Raw genomic sequence first — 24697 nt, 5'->3', positions numbered from 1 at the left:
GTGTTAACCCTTGTGTACAGACCATCACACAAGAGAGGTCCACGATTCTCTCTTGGAGTGATGCTATACATATATTAAGGTGTTTAACCCAGTGTCCATCCCTCACATCAAGAGGGACCCACTTCGAATAAAATATAATGTATCTGAAGTGGTTTTCCCTTTCTGTGAGGAGGTCCGAATTATGTACAAATAGCATATTCCCCCTCTTGTTGGAGGGGGGAGGGTTCTATACACCATAGCAAAGCCCATGTGGAAAACTAATTTCCGCTATGTCTTGTCATAAAAGTGTTATAATGAAAATATATAAGCAAATTCTAGGTGGAAAATCGATTTCCACCATGTCTTGTCATAGAAGTGTTATAATGAAAATATATGTGTGTGCGCACACGCACACACATGTCTTGTATCGTTAAATATAAAGATGGTGAAATTAACAAATACACCGTGTACATAAAGTGCAATTACACTTTACATACCGTATTTTAAAATTACATTTTTCATATGATATTTTTCCTAATGGTAACCAAAAAAACTGTTTGCTAAAAAAATTATATATATGTAATTTGCTAAACAGAAAAAAATACCATTAACAGGAAAACCAAATCATAACCTATACATAGGGATGTCAACGAGTCGAGTCGAGCTCAACTTGAGTAAAATTGGTTCGAGCTTTTTTTTCCCGAGCCAAAAAAATTAGACTTGACTTGAGCTTTATCTAGCTGGCTCATGATTTTATTTTATTTTTAAATAGGCAGCCACACGCTACATGCTAACATAGGCAGTAGGTAGTAGTACAACTATTATTGCTTGCACGTAGCTTTTAATTTTTTTCCTAAGGCTAAACTCGTCATGGGCTAGCTCGGGCTCGGGTCGACGCCGTAAAATGGGGCTCAGCTTGAGCCTCTACTCGGTTCTATCGGGTTACTAGCCAGGCTATCTCGACCTTTTCTTAGGCCAAGCCATGGGCTGTCTGAGACGATGAGTGAAATTGACACCCCTACCTATACATTATAGTATGTTCCTGTTTGATTTAGTTAAAATTAAATTTTTATTAAATTTTGATAAAAGTTGATGAAATATGTGGTTAAAAAGTCGATCAAAATTATATATCCCATAAAATTCGTGGTTGAAAATAAATTTTAAAAAAATGAATTTTAAAACAATTTTGCACATGAATCTATAGTTTTTTCCTACTTTTTAACCAACATTCTCAAAAATCATCTTTTCACAAAATTTAGTTTAAAAGAATTTTTTTCAAACGGAGGCTTAATAAGTCAATAAAATATTTTTTAAAAATTTTTAAAAAAATCTCCATTCAACATTATTTGTAACTAGAAATTGATATCTTATTCTTTTTAATTTGGAGTAATTTTTCAACTTAAAAATTTGTTAAAAATGAATGCATAATTCTATTTGTATTTATTGTAGATGAAATATTCTTTTTCTACGAGAAAAATCCACAAAAGAGAAGAATATATAAATATAACTAGGGATGACAACAGGGCGAATTCGAAATTTTTTCGGCCCATATCTTCCTCGTTACCTGTTTAAGGTAGGGCCGGGCGTTTGCTCCATTTGTGTGCTCGTTTAATTTATTTTTTTTAAGTTTTTGATAATTCATTTTATTGCTCTCATTCACTAAAGTGAGACAATACGGTAGTTATTAAATTTTTTATTAATTTTTTTATTTTTAAAAGTTAAATTATTTGAATATATTTGGTAAACTAAAGTCTTTATTGTTTATCATATTCCTTAAATAATCTTCTTCGTCATATTCTATTAGAATTAATGAAATTTAATGAAGTTTACCATTTAAAGAGATGAATTCTTTAAAAATAATTATAATACATAAACTTCGTGGGGCAAGTCAAAATCCCTGTTACTCGTACTCGCCCAGGGGAGGAATCCCCCGCCTCGTCTCCGACCTGATTACGGGTATGGCGGATTTTTTTGCCATCTCTAAATATAACTACTAAAAATATATAATTTAGATTAAAAGAAAATAGAAAGAAATTATGTATCATGTTACAATAAGAGAGCTCCACTAAATATTAATTTACGGAGTGATGGCTGAATGAAAAGGAAAACAATTATATTTTTAGATGAAAATAAAATAATAATGGATGTTTTGGAGAATAAGAAAATAGTTTTTATAAAAAAAAAAATGGTATGTGAATGTGTGGGTTATGTTTATTATTGCTAAAAAATTTAATTAAAATCTAAATCAACGTCAAGAATTAATTTTAGCTATATATTTCATAAGACTCACAATTTTTCAACTATATATTTCATCATCTTTTATCAAAATTTACAAAAAATCTAATTTTAATCTCTACAAAACAAACTTTAATACAATTCGAATGGTATGGTTTGTTATTTGTAATTGTGAATATTTATTTAACTACATGTTAAATTTTGTTTAAAGTTCAATGATTGCAATGAAATTTAAGCTTTGATGATGTCATAAAAGTTCCTTCACAAAATAACCTCTCTTTATAAAAGTGATCAAAACATGTTTTTAATTAAAAGTGAGCATGTTTGAACTCTGGTTTTCTTTAAAAAGACGATAACTTTCAAAGAACAACCTAAAATGAGTGGAGGAAAAAATCACTTAAAAGTAAACTATAAAATGTTCAAATTACTTAAAATTTTATTTTACTTAAACTAGTCAACATGCTCGCTTAAATGCCCTATGCTAGAGGCACCAAACTTGTGGAAAATCTCTGGTCAGAGATTACAAATTAGTGGTAGATTTCATGTTCACAGGAATATGTCACGGTGCTAAGAGTTTATAATATACATTTTTGAAAGTTTTGAAATCCCCAATGCAAATTTTTCATATTTCTTTTACATCTGATTTACCAACTTAAATTAATAATAAAGGATATATATGTACAGTTGCTTATTACATGACAAAAATTGGATCCTGAATTGTTGTTTTCCATTTGCTTGAATATTCACACATTGTAGTTCAAGTTTCTCAAAATTTATTCCGACTTTATCTCACATTAATAGAGAGGGCACCACCTGCATTATTTAAATGACTCCAAATTCAGAAGTCAAAACTTCCTTTTAAAGTCAAACATTTTGAATTTATCAAATCTTTTCATTTTCACCCATTGAAAGGAGGAAAGCTACAACGAAATAGTCGTATATGTATGTGTGGTAGGATTTTTTTATATTACAACAACTCAAATTTTGAGCCATTCAAATTTTGATACGTCAACTTTCGAGGTGTTAAGAGAAAGAAACAAAATATATGTACAGCATCGAGGTCCAATTATTGATATCGACATCGTTGGTGATTACAGTTTTATGTCCAAAAGTCCGTTAAAATGAAGCAAAATAACTTATTTTCCATTAAAAAAAAAAAATAAATGAAAAGTGCAAAAAAACAAAAATTTCCATTATTTCAATGCATGAAAATAAAATATTTTGATATAAATCGTCGTCAACAACGAGATATATTAATTAATGAAATGTTGAAGATAAGAATTCATCGAAAAAAGTTAAGGAAATAATTGCCGCAATCACGATTGGTTATTTTGATGAAATCAATATCATTAATGATTCAAACAAATTATCAATATCGACATCAACATCGTTGGTGATTACCAATACACATTCATCGGTGGAAACTAAGGATGTTGTCATCGTAAAGTTATCGTTAATCGTCGATTATGCTTCAGTCACCACCAAGAGGCTGTTGTGATCAACGACGATATGGCTATTAAAGCTTCATATTGAAATCAATATTTGCTAGTAATTCAAATGAAAATATGGCGAGCGATACTTTTGGTTAGTGTCGACACACATTGTAACAACCCGAAAATTTTAGAATACAAACTTATGTGTTCTATATATTATATTTTATTATTTTGAAAGTCGAGCGACTAAAGTAAAATACATTTTAAATTCTTATGTTTTTGGGTTGAATTTTTAGATTTGGACAAAGTGATGATAAGTGTATTAATATTGGACTCTTTTTGTAAATAGTAATTTATTAAAAGTCTTCGACTCGAGAAAATGTTATTTTGGATAAAAACACATTAAATTAGACTCAATTGAAATAAAATAGGAAAAATAGAATTTTATATAAGTTATAATCCAATTCATTTTCTCTTTCTGAAAACGTGTAAGATGGATACTAAATTATTAAATTTTTTTGGTTTGGTTTAATATTCATCCTTGATTATGATTAGGCTAAACTTTGGTGATTCAATCCTAATCGAAATATAAAAACGGTTTAAACTTATCATTAATAACCCAATACCCTTTTCCCAGTAGTGAACGTACATGTGTTTAACTAGAAAATCATCATTTTGACAAAATCCTAATTCTACTAATTAAACTCAACCTTATTCAAAACGACTCATGGTACACGGCTCCTCCATTCCAATTAAACCAAAATTTAATTGTGTTTGTTGATTTCAACTATAAATATTACACGTAGTCCCATTATTTCACCATAAAAATCTATGTACATATATGGCAGAAAGGAGTTTTTAAAATCAGCAGCCAAGTTAGAAAAAAAGAAAGATATGGACATGCTACCATGTTATTTATTTCAAGTAATTTTATCTTATCTAACGAGGTAAGATACTTTATGTGTAAGTGATTTTGTTTCGTTATACTTTTATATTCAATTAAATATGTATGGATTGCCAATAGACTTTTTTTTTAAGAGATATGAAATTCTACTGGATTATAAGAGGACATAAGATGAGTGTGACGCTTGATCACCGATATATACTCCATAAGATCAGAGTGGTATGAAATGTATAATTTTTATTGTTATATATTTTGTATATGGAAACTGCATGTATCTTATTGAGGATTTTCGAATACTCACTCTTACAAATTTTTACAAGTTAGTTCGGGGTCGATTGGAATTGTGGAGAATTGATGATGTAGACGGCCAAGGAAATCCAAGGAAAAAGGAAAATAAAAGAGATTAGTTTGCTATTGTGTCTCTAATTTTTTTTGTTAGCTCTAATTGTTCAAAAGACTTGCTTGTTTAATTAGTAATTTGATTATGTTTAGATTTTTAGAAACTCAGATCTTGTGTTTTAAATTGATAATTTGGTTGGAAATAAATATTTTCTTTTATTTGTGTCGCTTCGTATTTATTAAAAGGAAAGCTTGAATTTTTCGTAACACTTCAGTGTTTATGAAAAATTGGGGGCATTGCACACATTCTCATTAGAGATTGACGACGACAATGTCAGTAATGCTGTTGAAAATCAACGGTGATACTTCAGTCATCTACAAGAAGACATAGGTGTCACGAATTTTTGTTTTATTTTTTGTTTTTATAATATATATGATGACATATAAGTTAAAATGTCTATTTATTTTTTCCTTATAATATTATGAATATAAAAATCATTTTTTAAATTCCATTTTGTTTAGGATGGATTTTTCGATTAATATCTTTTTTATATTTTATTAATTTATTTATTGACGAATGCTTTTTTTGAAAAATTAAATTTCTAAAATTGTTTATGTTTTTGAGATTACTCGCTAAAATTTACTCGCAATATGATTTTTTTTTTTTTAAAAAGGCAAAAACATGTAAATTTTAAAAATTACTCTAGGCGACTATGTTACTTGCCTAATGCTTGAGACGACTTTGTTAAAGACACATAGTTAGTAAGAGAAAATTTAATATTGGTCAAGGATTTGTAGTCATTTTATCAATCATATGCTAACCACAAATATGGTAAATTTGGAACATATTTAACTCATAGTAAATAATACTTCATCATGAGAAGAGACTTTTAATATCGAAAAATATATAGTTAATAAAACAAAGCTTTTCTTATAACTAAACAGGATATTACTACATGCTGAACTACTGAAAATTGTTGTAATATACGTCAATGTCCGTCCAAGATGGCAGACCTTTTCCACTAACCAGTGGAGTTTGCATTTCTGCTTATTTATAAAAAAAGCAGCTTATCAGCTCCTTTTAAACTTAGCCAAACATGCTCTAATTAGACTTCTGCATCCAACTGTAGCACAAAATCATGTGGTCCAAAAACTGAGGCCAAAATAACACCTTTACGTTGTGGCATTTTGCTGATTTTATCCAACTCTTCCTCGCTTAGAGACCAATCAAATATTTGTAAATTATCTTTCATTCTCTCCTTGTTGAAGCTCTTTGCCACCAAACTCACTCCTTGCTCATAAACCCATCTCAGTGCTACCTGCACCAATAACACAAATATTTTCTCGAGTTATCGAGGCAACAATCTTTACAGTTTCCAATTTTCCGAAACTTAAACATTACCTGAGCGGTCGTCTTTCCTCGAGCCTTGGCGATATCTGCTAACACGTCGCTTTCGATAATTCTATTGTCTCCCCAATTAGTATTGTTTGCACCAAGTGGCGAGTATGCAGTTATATGAATACCCTTCGCCTTACAGAATTCTCTTAGTTGTTTTTGCTGCCACGCGGGATTGATCTCAACCTTATTTCAGTTAGGCAAAACACAGGTTTAGCATCGCCCCTACCTCAAATAGAATAATCAGTAGTTATCTTATGTGACAACTTTTTATTCGAGACATTAGTTTCTTGTAATTCTGTTACCTCAAATAAGAAGCTGTCATGTAAAACGACTAATGTAGTCACTAATTATGAATAGCATTACTCCTAAAAATAGGTATTCGGAGAGGGAAGTAAAACTCACTTGATTGACTGCTGGAGGAATTTTGGCAATGGAAAGGACTTCCTCTAGCTTCTTACAAGAGAAATTACTGACACCAATGGCCTTTGTGAGACCCAATTTTTGACACTCTTCCATGCCTTCCCAAACTCCCTTCATATCCAAAGGATGTATGATTTCTTTATCAACTGGTGTCTTCTGTATCATTTGACTCAACCTCAGTGGCATGTGTATTAAGTACAAGTCAACGTAGTCCAACTTAAGGTTCCTACATAGAAATTTATAACTTATTGGTACCAATAATTATATAATTAATGGACGTACTAAGAATTTCAGTTCATAAATGTGCTTACTGGAGGCTCATTTTACAGGTAGGAACAATTTGATCTCGTTGAGCGAAGCTACACCATAATTTTGTTGTGATAAAGAGGTCGTCGCGTGATTTAATGAGACCGAGACTTAGAGCTTCGGCGATGGCTTCACCGAGGGGCTTCTCCGATCCGTAAGCAAAAGCCGTGTCGAAGTGGCGATATCCGGCTTTTATGGCTTCTAATATAGCAGTTTTGGCAGTCTCTAAATCGGCCGGAGGATACGAAGAAGTACCCATACCGATCACCGGCATCGACTTTTCACAACCGATCAAACTCACTTGTGGAATTGCTGCCATTTTTCGACTTTCTAATTGATCCTTCAAATAATGTCAAACTTATTTATTGATTAGTTAGTACTCACCCAACATATAAATAGACGTTGAATATGAATATTGGAATAGTGTCATTTTGCTAGACGAGATATTGACTCCGTGGATAAATCAAACTTCAATATTTCCACTTATAATATTAGCCGTCGATTTTGAACTTCTAGATGACTCTGAAAGTGAGACTTATCTACTTTATATACCTAATAAAAGTATCGATGTGGAAAGTATGTTAGAGATATAATTAAAAAAAGGTTGAACTCCAACTTTGAGATCTCTCACCGTCCCGTCCCTAGAATTTTGTGAGGAAGATAAATCGCGGGATGTGTCCCTACAGATCAGGGAACAAGAGCTGTCTGTACATTGCGCCTACAAGAAGATGTTAGAGATATAGTTCTAACGATGGAGAATTGGAGACTTTTCCCATACTAATTTCATAATTTTTTTTTAAAAAAAATTAGTTTCAACCACATATCTTATGGGATCCACAATTTTTATTAATTTTTTAATCATATATTTCAACAACTTTTATCAAAAAATACTAAAAATATAATGTTTGTCAAAACCGAGCAGGGCTTTAATTCTATTGTACTAAGGCCATCTCCAACCACAACACCATTGCACCATTTTGCACCATTTTTTGGTGCAAAATTGCTCCAACCCAACACCAAACTTTGCACCATTTTGGTGCAAAATGGTGCAAGTGTAAAATGCCAATTTTGCCCTTATTTTACATTTCCTAAATAAATTTGTTGAGGGTATTTATGTAATTTGTGCTATATATTTTTTAATACAATAAATTATTATTATTTTTATTAATATTAATAATTATTTGTGTTTAAAATAAATTTTAAATGTAAGACATAATAATTAATTAATTAATTAAAAGACGAAAATAATTTAAAATACATCAAACACGATTAATTATTTATTTATTTAGTAATTTATGTATTTCTGAAATAATTAAATAAATAATATTTCAAATAAGTAGATTATAAAGAATAAAAAAAGGGAAGAAAATGGTTAAATACTGTTCATTTGGTGTAATTTTTGGTGTAATGGTTGGAGATGAATTTTAGTTTGGTGTAAGATTTGGTGCAAAATTTGGTGCAAAATGGTGCAAAATTTGGTGCTGGGTTGGAGATGGCCTAAGAACAGTAAAGTTATAGTAAAGAAATAAAGACATTAAAGAATACGCAAAATTTATAGATATTTTTTTTAATGTGAGAGTACATTCTCGTTCACCGCTGCAATAATTTATCACGATGAAGAAACATTTAGAAAAAATTGAACACCCTATTTTTTTATAACCCCTCTCTCTTTTTTATGATAATACAAAATTCTAATGCAAATTTCCTATTAATTAAATTCCAAATTTTGAGAAAGAATTCCAAATTTCTAGTAGTCGGTTGAGAGTCCTTTTTATTGTAATTTGTAATAAATGCATATATACACCAAAAGTCAGATTGCCATTTATGAGTATTTAATTTTCAGTACTAGACTCTTTAGGTTATTTTTCCTGATGTATGGACGTTCCTGTTTGGTTTAGTTGAGGTTGAAATCAACCATTAAATTTAACCACACACTTAATGATATTCACAATTTTTTAATTAAATTTTAGTCAACTTCTATAAAAATTTACTGAAAATCTAATTTTATTTAAACCAAATAGGGACATTATGATCTTTTTATCGACCACTTTACACAATGAAAATTTCTTTACTACCTCCATTAAGACCATTCGCAAATTGCAATGATAATGGGATGAAATATATCGCTGTGTCCCTATATGTCCAGTGACATCTAACGATGTTACCATTATATCATACTCCATTAAGACCATTTGCAAGTTGCAATGATAATGGGATGAAATATATCTCTGTGTCCCTATATGTGCAGTGATATCTAACCATGTTACCATATATCATAAAAATTGGTCCGACTTTGCTACATCGTGCCTCAAATTCAAAAAAATTCTAGACATGTACGTTTTCTACAGTTGTCTATCTCATCAACCGTATGCAAGGACGGATTTTTTTTGGGGGGGAGGGGTCCCCCACTCAAGCCCAAGAAGTCTTTTCAAGGTTTTTTTTTTTTTTTTTTTAATAAAAACCCATTTTTTATGTGTAATTTTTTTCCGCGTATTAGCCTGATTTGAAATTTTTTAGCCCGATTTTGGATCCAATCTTGTATCCGCCCTTGACCGCATGTTTACCCAACATTAATGTCTTTACAATCTCTATTTGAAAAGCTCATTGACAAACAATCAAACTATTCGAAAATCTGAATATTTAATTATTTCCAATATCCTTGGCTTTGCTCTTATACTGACAATTAAATTGAAAACATGTATCGCGTATGTACCTTCGTTGGTTACTCTCTCACTCGTAGTGTTTATCCGAGCTATGACACTGTCCAAATATATCTTCCCGTCTTGTCATATTGAATTTGTTGAGTTCATTATTATTATTATTATTATTTCATTTTCTCTAAGTAGAATAAACTCTAATAAGTCCGACGACCCTTCAAGTGAATCTTGGATTCGACCAATTACAATAATTTCAATCAATTAATCAACATCTTGGGAGTCTTCTACATCAGGCATGGTCCTTATGACACCCCCTTCATCTCGAACTCTTGTCCTAAGTGAAATTTCTCGTTCCTAACTTTGATCGGTGGCATGCTTATTTCACAAACTGTAGAACCTAAAGTATCAGTGTGCGTGCATTAGTCACTGAGATTGCACCAGTGTTCCTTTCTTCAATCAATCCAGAATCACTTTTGGTCCTCGGCCAGTAACAACCTGATTTTAATTATATTTTCATATGAACTAAATTTAATGTTAGTCATTTAGCAGATGAAACGGTCTATGCTAACTTTGTCATCACACTAAGGTCCCAAAAGTTGAAGCGATATATGTAACTCACTTATTTGCATAAATTATTTATTTTGTTTACTTGTAAAATTTATTATGAGTTATTTGGGTCAAATATTTAAGTATTTCAAAATTTGATAAAAGATATATCGATATTATACTCATTTTGTAGCTCGTGCTAAATAACATAAATTGGCCCAAGAAGAAATAATTTTGAATTGATAATATTCGAGTTATTTTAATAGAAAGAAAAGTATTACAAATTCTATATTTTTTTATTAATATAAAAATAATAATTATATAATATACAATAATCAATTTAAAGGTTTACGTGGGTTCTGGGAATTTGAAAAGCCACAAGCCACTCCTTTAATTAATATTTATAATCTCTCACTCAATCGTACTGTCCCATCATTGAAATAGCCACCGTGATTGATTTAAAAATTAATCAATCCATTGAATTTATTTGGTATGCTTTGAATTTGATTTCAAATCACACAATTGATGCAAGTGTGTGTGTGTGTATGTGTGTGAGAGAGAGATAAACTTTCTTTTACCCACATTCATTTCACTCGTCTACACACACTTTCGAAAATGAATAGCATTTTATTTCACAAGTCATTTTTAAAATTTTTGTGGTGTCATTTGAGGTAAGAATTGTACAAATAATAAATTCTTATTTTACTTGGTATTTTTATGGACTTGGCATGAAATATTTTAAGGCCTTATAGTCGATTTCAATTTTCAATGTTAAATCTTTTGGGATGAGCTTTTGTATCAAATATGTTAAATTCTTCGGGATGGACCGACAAGTCGACTATGTTAAATCCTACAGGATACGGGAATTCTTAAGAAATTTCTTGAGCTATTAGAATTGCGACCAGTTTACTCTAAATCTAAGAAAAGTCCATGTTTTATGCCATTTTATGGTTATGTCATGTTGATAAGAATATGCATATATTTCTTAATGAGTGACTTTTTAAAATACTCACTCTTATAATAATTTTTTCATATTAGAATGAGTTGTGTGGACATGTGGCAGATTGGTCGAATAATGCTTATGGGGTCGCCAAGTAAAAAGTCTTAGAAATAATTATTACCAATTTCTCTTTTAAGAATAATTTTATGGATAATTTTATATTTAATTACGTGTATGTTATTTTAGTAATTTTGACATTTAAGTTATTTAAAATGTTAAATTGGCAATTAATTTGTAATATTTTAAACTAGATAAAATTCAAATTTTTATTTTGAATTGTTGAATTCACATTATTGATTTATCGATCAAATACCAAAATTTATACATTAGTGTTAAATTTTGCTTAAACTATAAAAGAAAAATTTTGGTAACACTTCAAATCTTTTTTTTAGAAAAAAAAAAAAAAGAAAAAGAAAAAAGGTAGTGGATTTGGGGTGTTACAGCTTGGTATCGAAGCACGAGTTAGTCGATTCTGTAGACTCGTCTTTATATATATATATATATATATATATATATATATATATATATATAATTAATTTCTAAAGTAAATGAAATGATTTTACTCTATTGGTTCGATGTAACTTGTCAACTTGTTAAGTAAATGATTTCTATTTATAACGTGTACATGTTTACTTGCTTATATTTTTGTTGTACGAAATTTTCATTAAACAAGTATTTAAAATAAGACACATGGCATCTAGCACTCATCAATCTACTACCGTCTGATAAACCCAAGGTATGAATGAAATATTATGTTTAAGCTTACTTTCACGCATAATTTCATTAAATGCTTATGATATTTAGAATGAAAAATGTTATGCAAATTATTATATTGTTTAATATACATGAAGATATAAAGACTAGTCATTTTACAAGAGCATAATGTATAAGTTGACTCATAAAAATAAATTATAATTGAACATTTATGTGATAGACATGTTTAGAACTTACTAGACCGTCGCTCGTAGAGCAGCTTTGAATTGTAGATCCATCATTCAATCATATAAGAATTACGTGACTGACTCGACTCATTTACTTGTCCAATATTGCAAGACATCTATGAAAGATGTATGGCAGTTGTGGATGTAGGACTGGAGATCACGCACATCGAGGTTGTTAATAACCTCATACAGCTGCTTTCACCTCAATGGGGAGACATAGAAGTTATGATTAGGGATGAGATGTTAGAAGATAGCCCTCCGGAACACCCAAACACGATTGAGTTTGGTATATACTGTCAGACCCTTCTAGATAGATAGAGTGAGAGCTTAGAACCCCCGCCGGAGAGAGCTAATGAGCTCAATGATGACGTTGAGCTTGAGCCATAGCCTCAATTTGAATCAGACCCCGAGAAAAATCCAGAATGGAAGCATAGTGGTGATTTTGGATGGGGTTAGGAAATGATAATGAGCATGAACCTAAGCCACTGGTTGAGATGGACATAGAGTCTGAGCCTAAGGTAGAAGACTCCTCCGAAGATGAAGCTCTATTAAAGAAGATTCGCAACATTCATAGAGATTAGAAACTTAGATAACATTTCCTTAGTACTGTGATTTCTTTTCCTTTATGTTATTGGAAATTAAAAATTTGCCGAACTATTGTATAACCTGATTTCAAGGAGTACTAATAATAAAAAATTCTTAATTTCCATTGAACATATTGAGCTACTGTGTTGTCCAACATTTCTAAAGCAAAAATTTATTTTGTTAATTTAAAAGAAATGGCTGGACAACAAGATCAAGCAGTTATGTTTAGGGACCTGATGAGGGCAATGCATGACCTTGGTAGGAATCAAGCACCCGCAACGACAACTCCTCAAAATAGATCAGCAAATGCCAACAACACAAGTTCAATTGTGGAGCAATTTCGCCGTTTTAAACCCCTTTTTTATGACAAAGCAGACCCTTTGGCAGTCGTTGTTACGATGGCTAGAGCCAATTTACAAACACACGAGATGCACTGATGTATAGAAGGTATCATGTACTGAGTTTATGCTGGTCGGAGCAGCAGGCCACCGATGGGAGTATGCTTCGCGCACTAAAACGGAAACACAACAGCGTGCTATAACTTGGGCACAGTTTAAAGAAGAGGTAGTGACAAAATACTTTCCCCAATCATTGAGGGATTGGAGAGAGACAGAGTTCCTACAGCTGAAACAAGGAAACATGTTGCTTGATGAGTATGAAAGGAAGTTTGAACAACTTTTTAAGTATGCTACACATCTTGTCGATACCGAGCCAAACAAGGCTAGGGTTCGAATTAGGTCTGCATCCAGAGTTTGGAGGAATCATGGCATCTCACCATACGACCACCTATAGTGAAGTATTTTAGTGGGTACAATCAATTTCCGATCATCTAGAAATTGATCGGATGAGTGAGAAAAATAATGAATCATATGAAAAATGAAAGTGGAATGGATCGAATAAAGGGAAAGGATTTAGACAATTTACGAAGGTCAATACAGGATCAAGCAAATCAAATAGAGTTACTCCATAATGTCCTAAATGCAACAAGGCACATGGAGAGGAGTGCTTGTTTGAAAAAAAAATGTGTGCTATCGATGTGGCCAAGAAGATCATTTTACCCCATACTGCAAGGCATAGCAATTTAAGAAGGATAATGAGCAAGTGAAGAAAGTGAAAATCAAAATCTTTGCTTTAACCTGGGAAGAGGCAACAGATGATCCAAATATAATGGTAGGTATTCTATCAATATCTGAATTACCTGCATATGTTCTTATAGATTCCAGAGCTACTCATTCATTTATCTTCACCTCATTTATTGCTAAATCATATACTACATGTGAAAAATCTGATAGTGTTCTAGAACTTTCCATCCCATTTTGTAGAATTTTGAATACCAATCAGATTGCTGGGGCAATAAAATTAGTAATGGAAGGAAAAGGATTTGTAGCTTATCTACACCTCTTAGACATGAAAGATTTTGACGTTATTCTAGAAATGGACTAGTTAGGAAGTAATCGCGCAACCATTCGATGTTTCGAAAAGGAAGTAGTTTTTAGAAGCCTGGGGAGGAAGAATTTTGATTTTTCACTATACGAGTTAAGTCTTTACCATGACTCATATCGACGATGAAAGCAGAAAAGATGTTAAAGAAAAGATCTTGTCAGGGATTTCTAGTGAGTATACATAGAACTCAACAATCGGAGCTTACTATTGGTAATGTACCGATTGTACGAGATTTCATTGATATATTCTTTGATGACTTACCTGGTGCACCACCTGATAGACAATTAGAGTTTACAATTGACCTCATGCCTGGGGGCAACTCTAGTGTCTAAAACTCCCTACAGGATGGCACCAAAAGAATTGCAAGAATTAAAGATAGAGTTGCAGGACTTGTTGGATAAAGGTTTTCATTCAACCAAGTATATCTTCTTGGGGGGCACCAATTTTGTTTGTGAAGAAGAATGATGGATTAATGAGATTATGTATTGATTATATGGAACTAAACCGATTGACTTTAAAAAACAAATATCCCCTTCCTCGGATTGAAGATCTCTTTAATCAGTTGAAGGGTGCAACAGTATTTTCTAAAATTGATTTGAGATTAGGTTATCATCAGTTGAAAAAGAAAGTAGATGACATTTTGAAGACAATATTTAGAACTCGTTACGGTCATTATAAGTTCACGATAATGCCCTTTAGATTAACAAATGTCCCTGCGGAACTTATGGATTTGATGAATAGAGTATTCCATTAATATTTAGATCAATTTGTCATTGTCTCATTGATGAAATTTTGGTGTATTAAAGGAATAAGGACCAACATGAAAAAAACTCAAGATAGTGTTGGAGACACTACGAAGGGAGAAATTGTTTGTCAAATTCGAGAAATGTGAATTTTGGCTTGATTGTATAGTTTTTCCTTGGTCACGTGGTTACAGCACAAGGAATTGAATAGATCCTAGTAAAGTTGAAGCAGTAACCAATTGGCCTAGACCGACAAATGTGAATGAAGTTCATAGTTTCTTGGGACTAACTGATTATTATCGGAGATTCATTGAGGGATTCTCCAAAATAGTTGGGCCAACAACCCAACTAACTAAGAAGGGCATAAAATTTCAATGGATCGGAGATTCATTGAGGGATTCTCCAAAATAATTAGGCCAACAACCCGACTAACTAAGAAGACGTAAAATTTCAATGGACTAAGAAGTGTGAGGAGAGCTTTCAAGAACTAAAATAGAAATTGGTTACAATTCCAATTTTAATTATACCAGAGGGTTCAGAGGGATTTGTTATATACAGTAATGCATCCAAACAGGGTTTAGGATCTGTACTGATGTAGTTTGGGAAGGTGATCGCATATGTCTCAAAACAATTAAAACAACATGAGCAAAATTATCCTACGCATGATCTAGAGTTGGCAATGGTAGTAAATGCTCTAAAGATATGGCGTCACTACCTTTACAGAGGAAAGTGCGATATTTATACGGATTATAAGAGCTTGAAATACTTCTTCACTCAAAAGGATTTGAATATGAGGCAGAGAAGGTGGTTAGAATTAGTTAATGATTATGACTGCACTATCTATTACCACCCAGGTAAAGCTGGTGTAGTCGCAGATGTTGTTAGTAGGAAGACAGCGGGACAACTAGCAGCTTTACCGATAACTCAAGTGTAATTGATAAAGGAGTTTGATAAATTGAGATTGGAAGTTGTCATTCCACCAACTCAAGTTACTGCAAAGATTGTAGCATTAAAAATTCAAACTGCTCTTAGGGATCGAATTAAGAATGCTCAAGACAACGATCTATTTTTGGGAAAAATCAAGACGGAAGTTGGTACAAGTAAACAAAAAGGTTTTGCAATAGCAGATGATAATACTTTGATGTTCGAGGGAAGATTATGTGTACCAAAGGATGAAGAGATAAAAATAAAATATTAAAGGAAGCTCACTATGCCTCGTATGCTGCACATCCCAGTGGTACTAAAATGTATCAAGATCTCCATAATACCTTTTGGTGGAGGAATATGAAGAGGGGGATTGATCTCTTTGTTGAGAAGTGTATTATATGTCAGCAAGTTGAAGCAGAACATCAAAAGCCATTAGGACAATTAAATCCATTAAAAATTTCAGAGTGGAAATGGGAGCAAATAGCTATGGATTTTGTGGTGTGTTTTTTGAAGTCAATGAAAGGACACGATGCCATATGGGTTATTGTGGACAAGTTGACAAAGTCACCTCATTTTCTTCTAGTAAGAATGCACTACAGTATGGATCAATTTATTCAATTATATGTTAAGAAAATTGTCAGGCTACATGGAGTTCCAACATCTATCGTCTCAGATCGAGATCCAAGGTTTACTTCCAAATTTTTTGAAGAACATGCAAGGAGCTATGGCGACAAAGTTAAATTTATGCACTGTTTATCATCCTTAATCTGATAGACAGTCTGAAAGGACTATCTAGATCTTAGAAGACATGCTATGAGCATGTGTCTTGGATTTGAGAGGTAGTTGGGAATCACACCTATCATTAGTGGAGTCTGCATACAATAATAGCTTCTAGGCTACTATCAGCATGGCTCCTTATGAAGCTCTCTATGGTAGAAAATGTAGATCCCCAGTTCATTGGGATGAAATCGGAGAAAAATGAATTTTAGGTCCAGAGATAATTGCAAGGACGGTGCAAGCAATTGATAAAATTAGGGACAGAATAAAGTCTGCCAAGATAGACTAAAAAGTTATGCAGATCAATGGAGAAAATCGATAGAATTTGAAGTCGGTGAGAAAGTGTTTCTAAAATGGCACCAATAAAAGAAGTTCTTAGATTTGGAAAGAAGAGAAAGTTGAGACCTCGATTCATAGGTCTTTTCGAAATTTTAGATAGAATTGGGAATGTAGCATACCGTCTAGCATTGACACCTAGACTGTCAGCGGTACATAATGTATTACACCTGTCAATGCTTAGAAAGTATGTTCATGATCACGAGCATGTGATAAGCTATGATTCATTGGAGGTATAGAAAGATCTAACGTATGAAGATGCTCTTTTGGAAATTATCGATAGGAAAACACATGAGTTAAGGAATAAAGAAATCGCTTTGGTTAATGTTCGATAGAAGAATCATGGAATCGAAGAGGCTACTTGGGAGAAGAAGAGAAAATAAGAGCCAAGTATTCAGAGCTTTTCAACTAAATAAGAAAATTTCGAGGATGAAATTATTTTAAGGGGGAAAGGATGTAACATCCTGGATTTTAATTATATTTTCATATGGGCTAAATTGACCGTTAGTCATTTAATAGATGAAACAGTCTATGCCAGCTTTGTCGTCACACTCAAGTCCCAAAAGTTGAAGTGATACACGTGACTCACTTATTTGCATAAATGATTTATTTTGTTTACGTGTAAAATTTATCGTGAGTTATTTGAGTCAAATATTTAAGCATTTCAAAAGTTGATAAAAGATATATCGATATTATACTCATTTTGTAGCTCGTGCTAAAAAACATAAATTGGCTGAAGACAAAATAATTTTGAACTGATCATATTCGAGTTATTTTGGTAGAAAGAAAGTATTCTAAATTCTATACTTTATTAATATAAAAATGTATATATAAAAATAATTATTATATAATATAAAATAATTGCTTTAAAGGCTTAAGTTGTTTGGGAATTTGACAAACCACAAACCATTCCTTTAATTAATATTTGTAACCACTCACTCAGCCGTATCGTCCTCTCACTGAAACAGCCATCATGATTGATTTGAAAATTAATCAATCCATTGAATTTGTTTGGGACGTTTTGAATTTGATTTCAAAAAACTTTCCTTTACCCACATGCACTTCACACGTCTATACACACATACTTTTGAACAAGAAGCGTTTTATTTCACAAGTCATTTTCAGAATTTCTTTGGTGTCATTTGAGGTAAGAATTGTACAGGTGATAAATTCTTATTTCACTTGGTATTTTATAGACTTGGCATGAAATACTTTAAGGCTTTATGGTCGAGTTCAATGTTAAATCCTTCAGGAAAGACCTTTGTGTCAAATATGTGAAATCCTTCTAGACGGACTGTCAGGTTGACTATGTTAAATCTTACGAGGTACAAAAATTCTTAAGAAATTCCTTGAGCTATTGGAGTCGCGATCAATTTGCTCTAAATCTAAGAAAAGTCGACGTGTTATGCTATTTTATGATTATGTCATACTGATAAGAATATACATGTATTTCTTATTGGGTGTTTTTTTTTAAATACTTGCTCTTACGATAACTTTTTCAGATTAGAACGGATTGTGTGGACGTGTGGTAGATTGACCGAGTGATGCTTATGATGTCGCCCAATTTTGGAAATGATTATTGCCAATTTCTCTTTCAAGAATAATTTTATGGATAATTTTATTTTTAATTCCGACATTTAAGTTATTTAACATATTAAACTGGCAATTCAATTTGTAGTATTTTAAGCTAGATAAAATTCAAATTTTTATTTTAAATTGGTGACTTCACATTATTGATTTATCGATCAAATACCAAAATTTATACATTAGGGTTAAATTTCGCTTAAACTATAAAAGAAAGATTTTGGTAACACTTCAAATCTTTAAAAAAAAAAAAAAAAGAAGAAGAAGAAAGTAGTGGATTTGGGGCGTTACACAGCCTACTATTTCTGACCCACAATCATCTCGACAAAAAAAGAAAAGAATGAAAGAAAGGAGAATGTGCAAATAGAGATAGCAGAGGCCTGGGATATCATTCCATTTGCGCAAGTTCAATAACCGAATACTTTTATCTATAAATACTGTATATTTGATTCCATCCATAAATATAGTTTCTTCCCTATAAATTTTAGTCTCAATAAGAATGCCAAAGAACCTTATGGACAGTTGATTCCCCGCGTGATACACTTTGGATCGAAAACATTTGATCAATTCCAACGGGTTTTGCTTTTGAATTGGAAACTTGCTCAAATTGAATCCTTTCTAAGTAGTACTCATCTTATGACTACTTTCAAAACAATATAAAATAATCTATTCAACTAAGCCCCTATTTAATAACCATTCTTTAAAAAATCTTTTTTTACTCATACTCATTTTTAAACACACATTCTCACATGAAAATATTTTTCACATAAACACAAATTTTTTTCTACTTTTTAGTCACACATTCTCCAAAAGTTTACTATTCAAAACCCATTCTTTCCCCCCCAAAAAAAATATGTCAAACAGGAGCTAAATCTATAGACCAATATTCACATTGATACCATCGAACATTATTCCCACTTTCAAGCTCTCGAATGTCTCCTTTGGCGTAAAGCTATTGTTCGCTAAAAGTACATGCTGCAAATGCATGAGTCGCGTTCAAGTAATAAAGTGAACCTTTTAAGTTCGATTTGTCGATCCCTCAATGAATGTATACTTTTAATTACACAACTCTAATTAATTTAATTCTAACAACAAAAAGAAACACACACAATAAAGGTTACGATTTTGGAAAAAAACTAAAAATCTACAAAATAAGAAAATACAAAAATCTTGGGAATTTTCGGAAGCAAACGTGATTGGGATTCATGGTTTCGCTTCACCGTCGCCTAATTAATTCCTCCATAATCCAATTAACAAGCTACTCATTTACGATGTTAAACCCGATTTTTCAATTTTAGTTAATTACTTCTCTCGAGCGAAATTAACCCTAATTGATTGATTAACCTACTATATCTCTTATCGATTGAAGCCAAATAATCGCATTAAATATTTGTGAAAATAGCTCATTGGGTCATCTAGAGTTATGGGTATATCTCTATCCCTACACAAACTTAGAGTTCCTACTAAAATGCATAATCTTCTCTTGAATGATGTACAATTCACTTAACACAATCATTCATTGACCACATAAATGAAAATGAAATAAATAACAACAGTAAAAACACATGAAAATAAGTAACTTAACATTAAGAAGCAAATATTAAAATTAATTAAATTTAGGTTAAACTAATACCACAAATTCCAACATAATAATTTAGCCCATATTATATAAATGATAAAAGGGAGAATATTTTATACAATAAATTGCAAACATGGCAAAATAATTAAGAAAATACAAAGTTATAGATACAATCATTTTTGAAGCTTGACTTTGATATTCTCAAATATTTGTCCACCTCCTTGAATGATTCTCCTTTATGCTCTTAGTTTTGCTCCCAAAAATACCAAGAAAAATGAGAGAAGAATGAAGAAGAAAGAAAATGAAAGAGAAAAAAGAAAAAACAATGAAAAGGAAAGTGAAAAAGAAAGAAAAGAAAGCTAGGTTTTCGAATAGATGAAGAATGATGAGAAAATGGTTGAATTTGCCTTTTAAAAGGCCCCCGAATCATGTCGCATAATTGTAAGATGGTTCAAAATTTATAAAAAAATAGCCAAACAGGCCTCAACTCGTGGTTGTGGAGTTGTGGCTCCCTGTAAGCAGCTCTGCAGTGCCACAACGCAGTCGTAGGGACAGATTCACATTGCCACTTTACAGTTTCAGATTTTTGCAACCCAATCCTCCAATAATTGTTCATCCAGTCCCTCAACTTTGATATTGTACAATTTGGTCCTTGAATTTTGACTTTATATCAATTACGCCTCCAAAAATTACAACCCCAAGTCCTTGAACTTTTAGTACTTGTGCATTTTGGTCCCCCAACTTCACAATTTCGTATGCTTTTGGTCCCTTTTAACTTCATATACATTGTTCTTTTTCCTTGAATGATTTTTGGCCTACAAAAGTAAATGTTACCTAATTGTGAATAGAATTTCATTCATTTCATCAATAATAATCTTATTTAGCCCTTGTTTGAGCCCCATTCTTTTGGAAAAATACATTTTTCAACAGTGTTTTAACATCATTTCAACCACACATTTTTCAATAAAATATTATTACACTCAAATCTAAAATTTTTCCTTATTTTTTAACCATACATTTCCCATCAATACACTATTCAAAAATTCATTCTTCCAAAAAAAAATAGGGCCCAAACAAGGACTTAGATAATAAATAAGTATGTAAAAACATACTTATCAACTATGGTTGAGGAACTCAATATTCAATTAAGAAATTACAATTAGTCTCATCCCCATTGTCTCCAAATTTATTTTTTCTTTCGACCATAATTCGATTATTAATACAATATATAAGGACCACTACTAAGAAGAGTATTACACCCTTGATCGTGAAATATCGATTGCTTATTGACCCCTATGAGTTGCGTGAAAGTAGGATAATCCAAATTCGAGGGTCAAAGAGTTTATAACTGTAAAGAACTTAAACGTGATAGCAGGGCAGGCTTACTACTTAGATGCTTGCAGCAGTTATCCACTCCACATTTGGTTACCCAGCGTTTACTGTGGGCACGAAATAGTAATCAGTATCTAATGAATTCAAGGGTTCCAAAATAAATAAAAGAAAAAAAGATCAAATTTTGCTGTTTTTTCTTCTGCAATACCTCGATGTGACATGAGCGCGAAAAATATGGATATTCCATACCAAAAGGAAAATTGATGCGTCTATCTATCGCTAAAAAGATAGATTAGCAGCAAAAGATTTGCATCATAGAAATGAGATTGTCTATCTTGAAACTTTCAATTCGATTACCAAATCTACTGCCATTATGCTAATACTTAGCCTTATTTTAGCTCATAATTGACACTTCGTCAACTTGATGTTAACAACACCTTTTTTGAGAAAACTCTCACAGGTGGTGTCTACATGTCTCAACCCTCGGGATACATTGACCAGGAAAAACAACCTCACTATGTCTATTGCCATGAACGAAAGCAATATGTGGTCTCAAAAAAGCACCCTATGCTTGGTGTAATTGAACTTCATCATCTTTTGCTTGATGAGGGTTTTACCAATCTCTATGCTGATACTTATTTACTTATAATTATAATAAACTTCTCAACCATGTGGATGATATTGTTGCCATTTGTGGTTTGGGGATTGATCGATTTATTAAATATACCGGACACCCCTTTTCTGTTAAGCATCTGCATCTATTATCCTTCTTTTTAGATTTTTGAATGGCTCATCATACTCTCGACTTATTTCAACCTCAACACTATGATTTTCTTTGCTTGGCCAATATGCATAGAGCAAACTGGTTTAGACATGTGTTCTAGTACCACTCTCCACCTGAATGATGGCGCATCTCTAATGACGCAACTAAATATTATCAAATATTTGGCAGCTTGTAGTATCTTCATCCTACAAGACTTGAAATTGCTTAGTCAACAAGCTATCTCGGTAGGGATGTCTAATGGGCCAAGCGGCTCGGCCGCTCGGCTCTTCAAAATCAGGCTCGTGGGTTCGAGCAGGGTCTCAGCCTCACGAGCCAAGCCTGCTCAACTCGTCGAGCCCATGAGCAGCTCGTAGGCACACGGCCCACGAGCCATTTTGACGAGCTCACGAGCTGAGCTCGTGGGCTCGTCAAAAAATATGAATTTTTTTTAAAAAATGTCCAAAATGTGCAAATTTACCAAAAAAAAAAAATTAAAAAAATCACGATCAGGGGTTCAATCCCACGAGCCGTTCATTCAAAGAATATGTAAATTTAAAAAAAATAATAATAAGTGTCAAAAAAATGTACAAATTTACCAAAAAAAAATTAAATAAAAAAATCACGAGTTCACGAGCAATTCGTGGGCTCAGCTCGGCCCATGAGCTCATGGCTCATGGGCTCACCAATCTTGGGGCGAGCTCAAGCAACGAGCTGAGCTCGCCACGAGCCCAAGCCAAGCTCGTGGGTTAAAGGGCGGAGCCAGCTCGACTCGGCCCATTGCCATCTCTATATCTCGGTTCATGCACAATCTTACTTATACAACATTGGATGTCAGTCAAACACCGCTGCACTATCTTCGTGATACTCTTAATTTTGGTCTTTCTTTTTTCCTATAATCACTACCTGTTCTTCATGATTTATCTTACTCTAATCAAGTTTAAAATGCTGATGATTGTACGTCTACTAGTGTACATATTTTATTTCTTGTTCATAACCCAATGGCCAAGTTGTCTAGATAGCAACAAACTGTGACTCGATCTTCCAATAAATCTAAATATAGGGATGTTGCATCGACTGCAAGTAAGGTCGTTTGGATAAAAACACTCAGGAGCTTGAAGAACCTATTAGCTCTACTTCATCTATCCACCATAATGTATACACCATAAACTTTGTTCCAATCAAATATATCATTTTAGGATGAAACATGTTGAGGTCAAGGTTTATTTTGTCATGGACAAGGTTTAATCTAGAGCATATTGTGTATCGCACGTTGCTTCTGCTGATCAACTATCATATTCACTCACCAAGCTCTAGTCTACTTCTCAATTTTATCTACTATGGTCGATGATAGGTGTCACTGTTGGGACCATATCTTGCGGGGCATGTTAGTGATCGAGTTCTAAACCATTCACATAACTCTGTCATTGTCCTAGTGTACATTAAAATACTGTAATCTATTGTAGCAGGTTGTTTCTACACAAGTATAGGTCTGGCAGAATTGATGTCAAAATGTAACTCTATTGATTTGTGAATATTCATATGTAACCTGATAATATTGTCAATATATGAGCAAATTCTTGTTCAATTATTTATACCAAGTGCTAATATTAAAAAAATATAGTCTCTATTTTAATGTATAATGTGATGTACATATTTTCGCTTTTCTTTTTATGGAGCAATACATACTATTGAGTAATTCCACTTGTCATTACGACGATGAATTATCTTAAATGTCAATGAATGATAATTCAATAACATGCATTTCATGTCCCTACATTTAATTGGATCTATCATTTTATGTCATTGCGTTATTATATGGAACGAAAATCTATCATCATGATGACAAGTGTATAAATAAAAATAAATGTTTCATGTCCCTACATTTAATTGGATCTATCATTTCATATCATCGTGTTATTATATAGAATGAAAATCTATCATCATGATAACAAGTGAATAAATAAAAATAAATGTTTCATTCTATTTGTATAGACTTTTAACTTCAAACGAGGTGGTCATTAATTATTTAGCTCTTGTTTAAGCCCCATTCTATAAAAATAATTTTTTCTCCAAATTCATCTTCAATTACATATTCTCTCAATAAAATAATTTTACACATAAATCCAAAAAATTTCCTACATTTTAACTATACATTCTCCAAAAAATTAATCACCATAAAAAAATGGGGCTTAAAAAAGGTTTTAATTTAAAATATAACAGACACTTAAAAAGAAATTCACAAGTTAGCATATTATACGGAATATATTTAGCCCTTGTTTGGTTTGGACAAAAATTAAATTTTTAGTAGATTTTGACAAAACTTGATGGAATATGGTTAAAAAATTGTGAAACTCAAGAAATGTGTGATTAACAACTTTGACTTAAAATTTAATTACTTTTGTAATAGAGCTAAACATGGGCTTAATCTATATATGAAGAGCATATATATTGGAGAAGTAACTTGATTCA

At 32.2% G+C, this 24697-nt stretch overlaps 1 protein-coding gene across 1 annotated transcript; it reads right to left on the bottom strand.

Moving 5' to 3' along the window:
- Positions 1–5754: 5754 nt before the first annotated feature.
- Positions 5755–7418, bottom strand: LOC111399339 (D-galacturonate reductase-like). The gene is made up of 4 exons (XM_023026599.1): positions 7021–7418; positions 6692–6935; positions 6293–6472; positions 5755–6209 (listed from the first exon to the last, which is right to left on the bottom strand). The coding sequence occupies exons 1-4, from the start codon at positions 7332–7334 to the stop codon at positions 5997–5999; spliced, it is 951 nt and encodes a 316-aa protein (XP_022882367.1). The 5' UTR covers positions 7335–7418; the 3' UTR covers positions 5755–5996.
- Between the last annotated feature and the right edge of the window lie 17279 nt (positions 7419–24697).

Source organism: Olea europaea, chromosome 1 (assembly GCF_002742605.1).
Source record: "Olea europaea var. sylvestris chromosome 1, O_europaea_v1, whole genome shotgun sequence".
NCBI lineage: Eukaryota > Viridiplantae > Streptophyta > Magnoliopsida > Lamiales > Oleaceae > Olea > Olea europaea.
The sequence above is the reverse complement of the archived record's forward strand: the minus strand, read 5'-3'. Positions and strand labels throughout refer to the sequence as shown.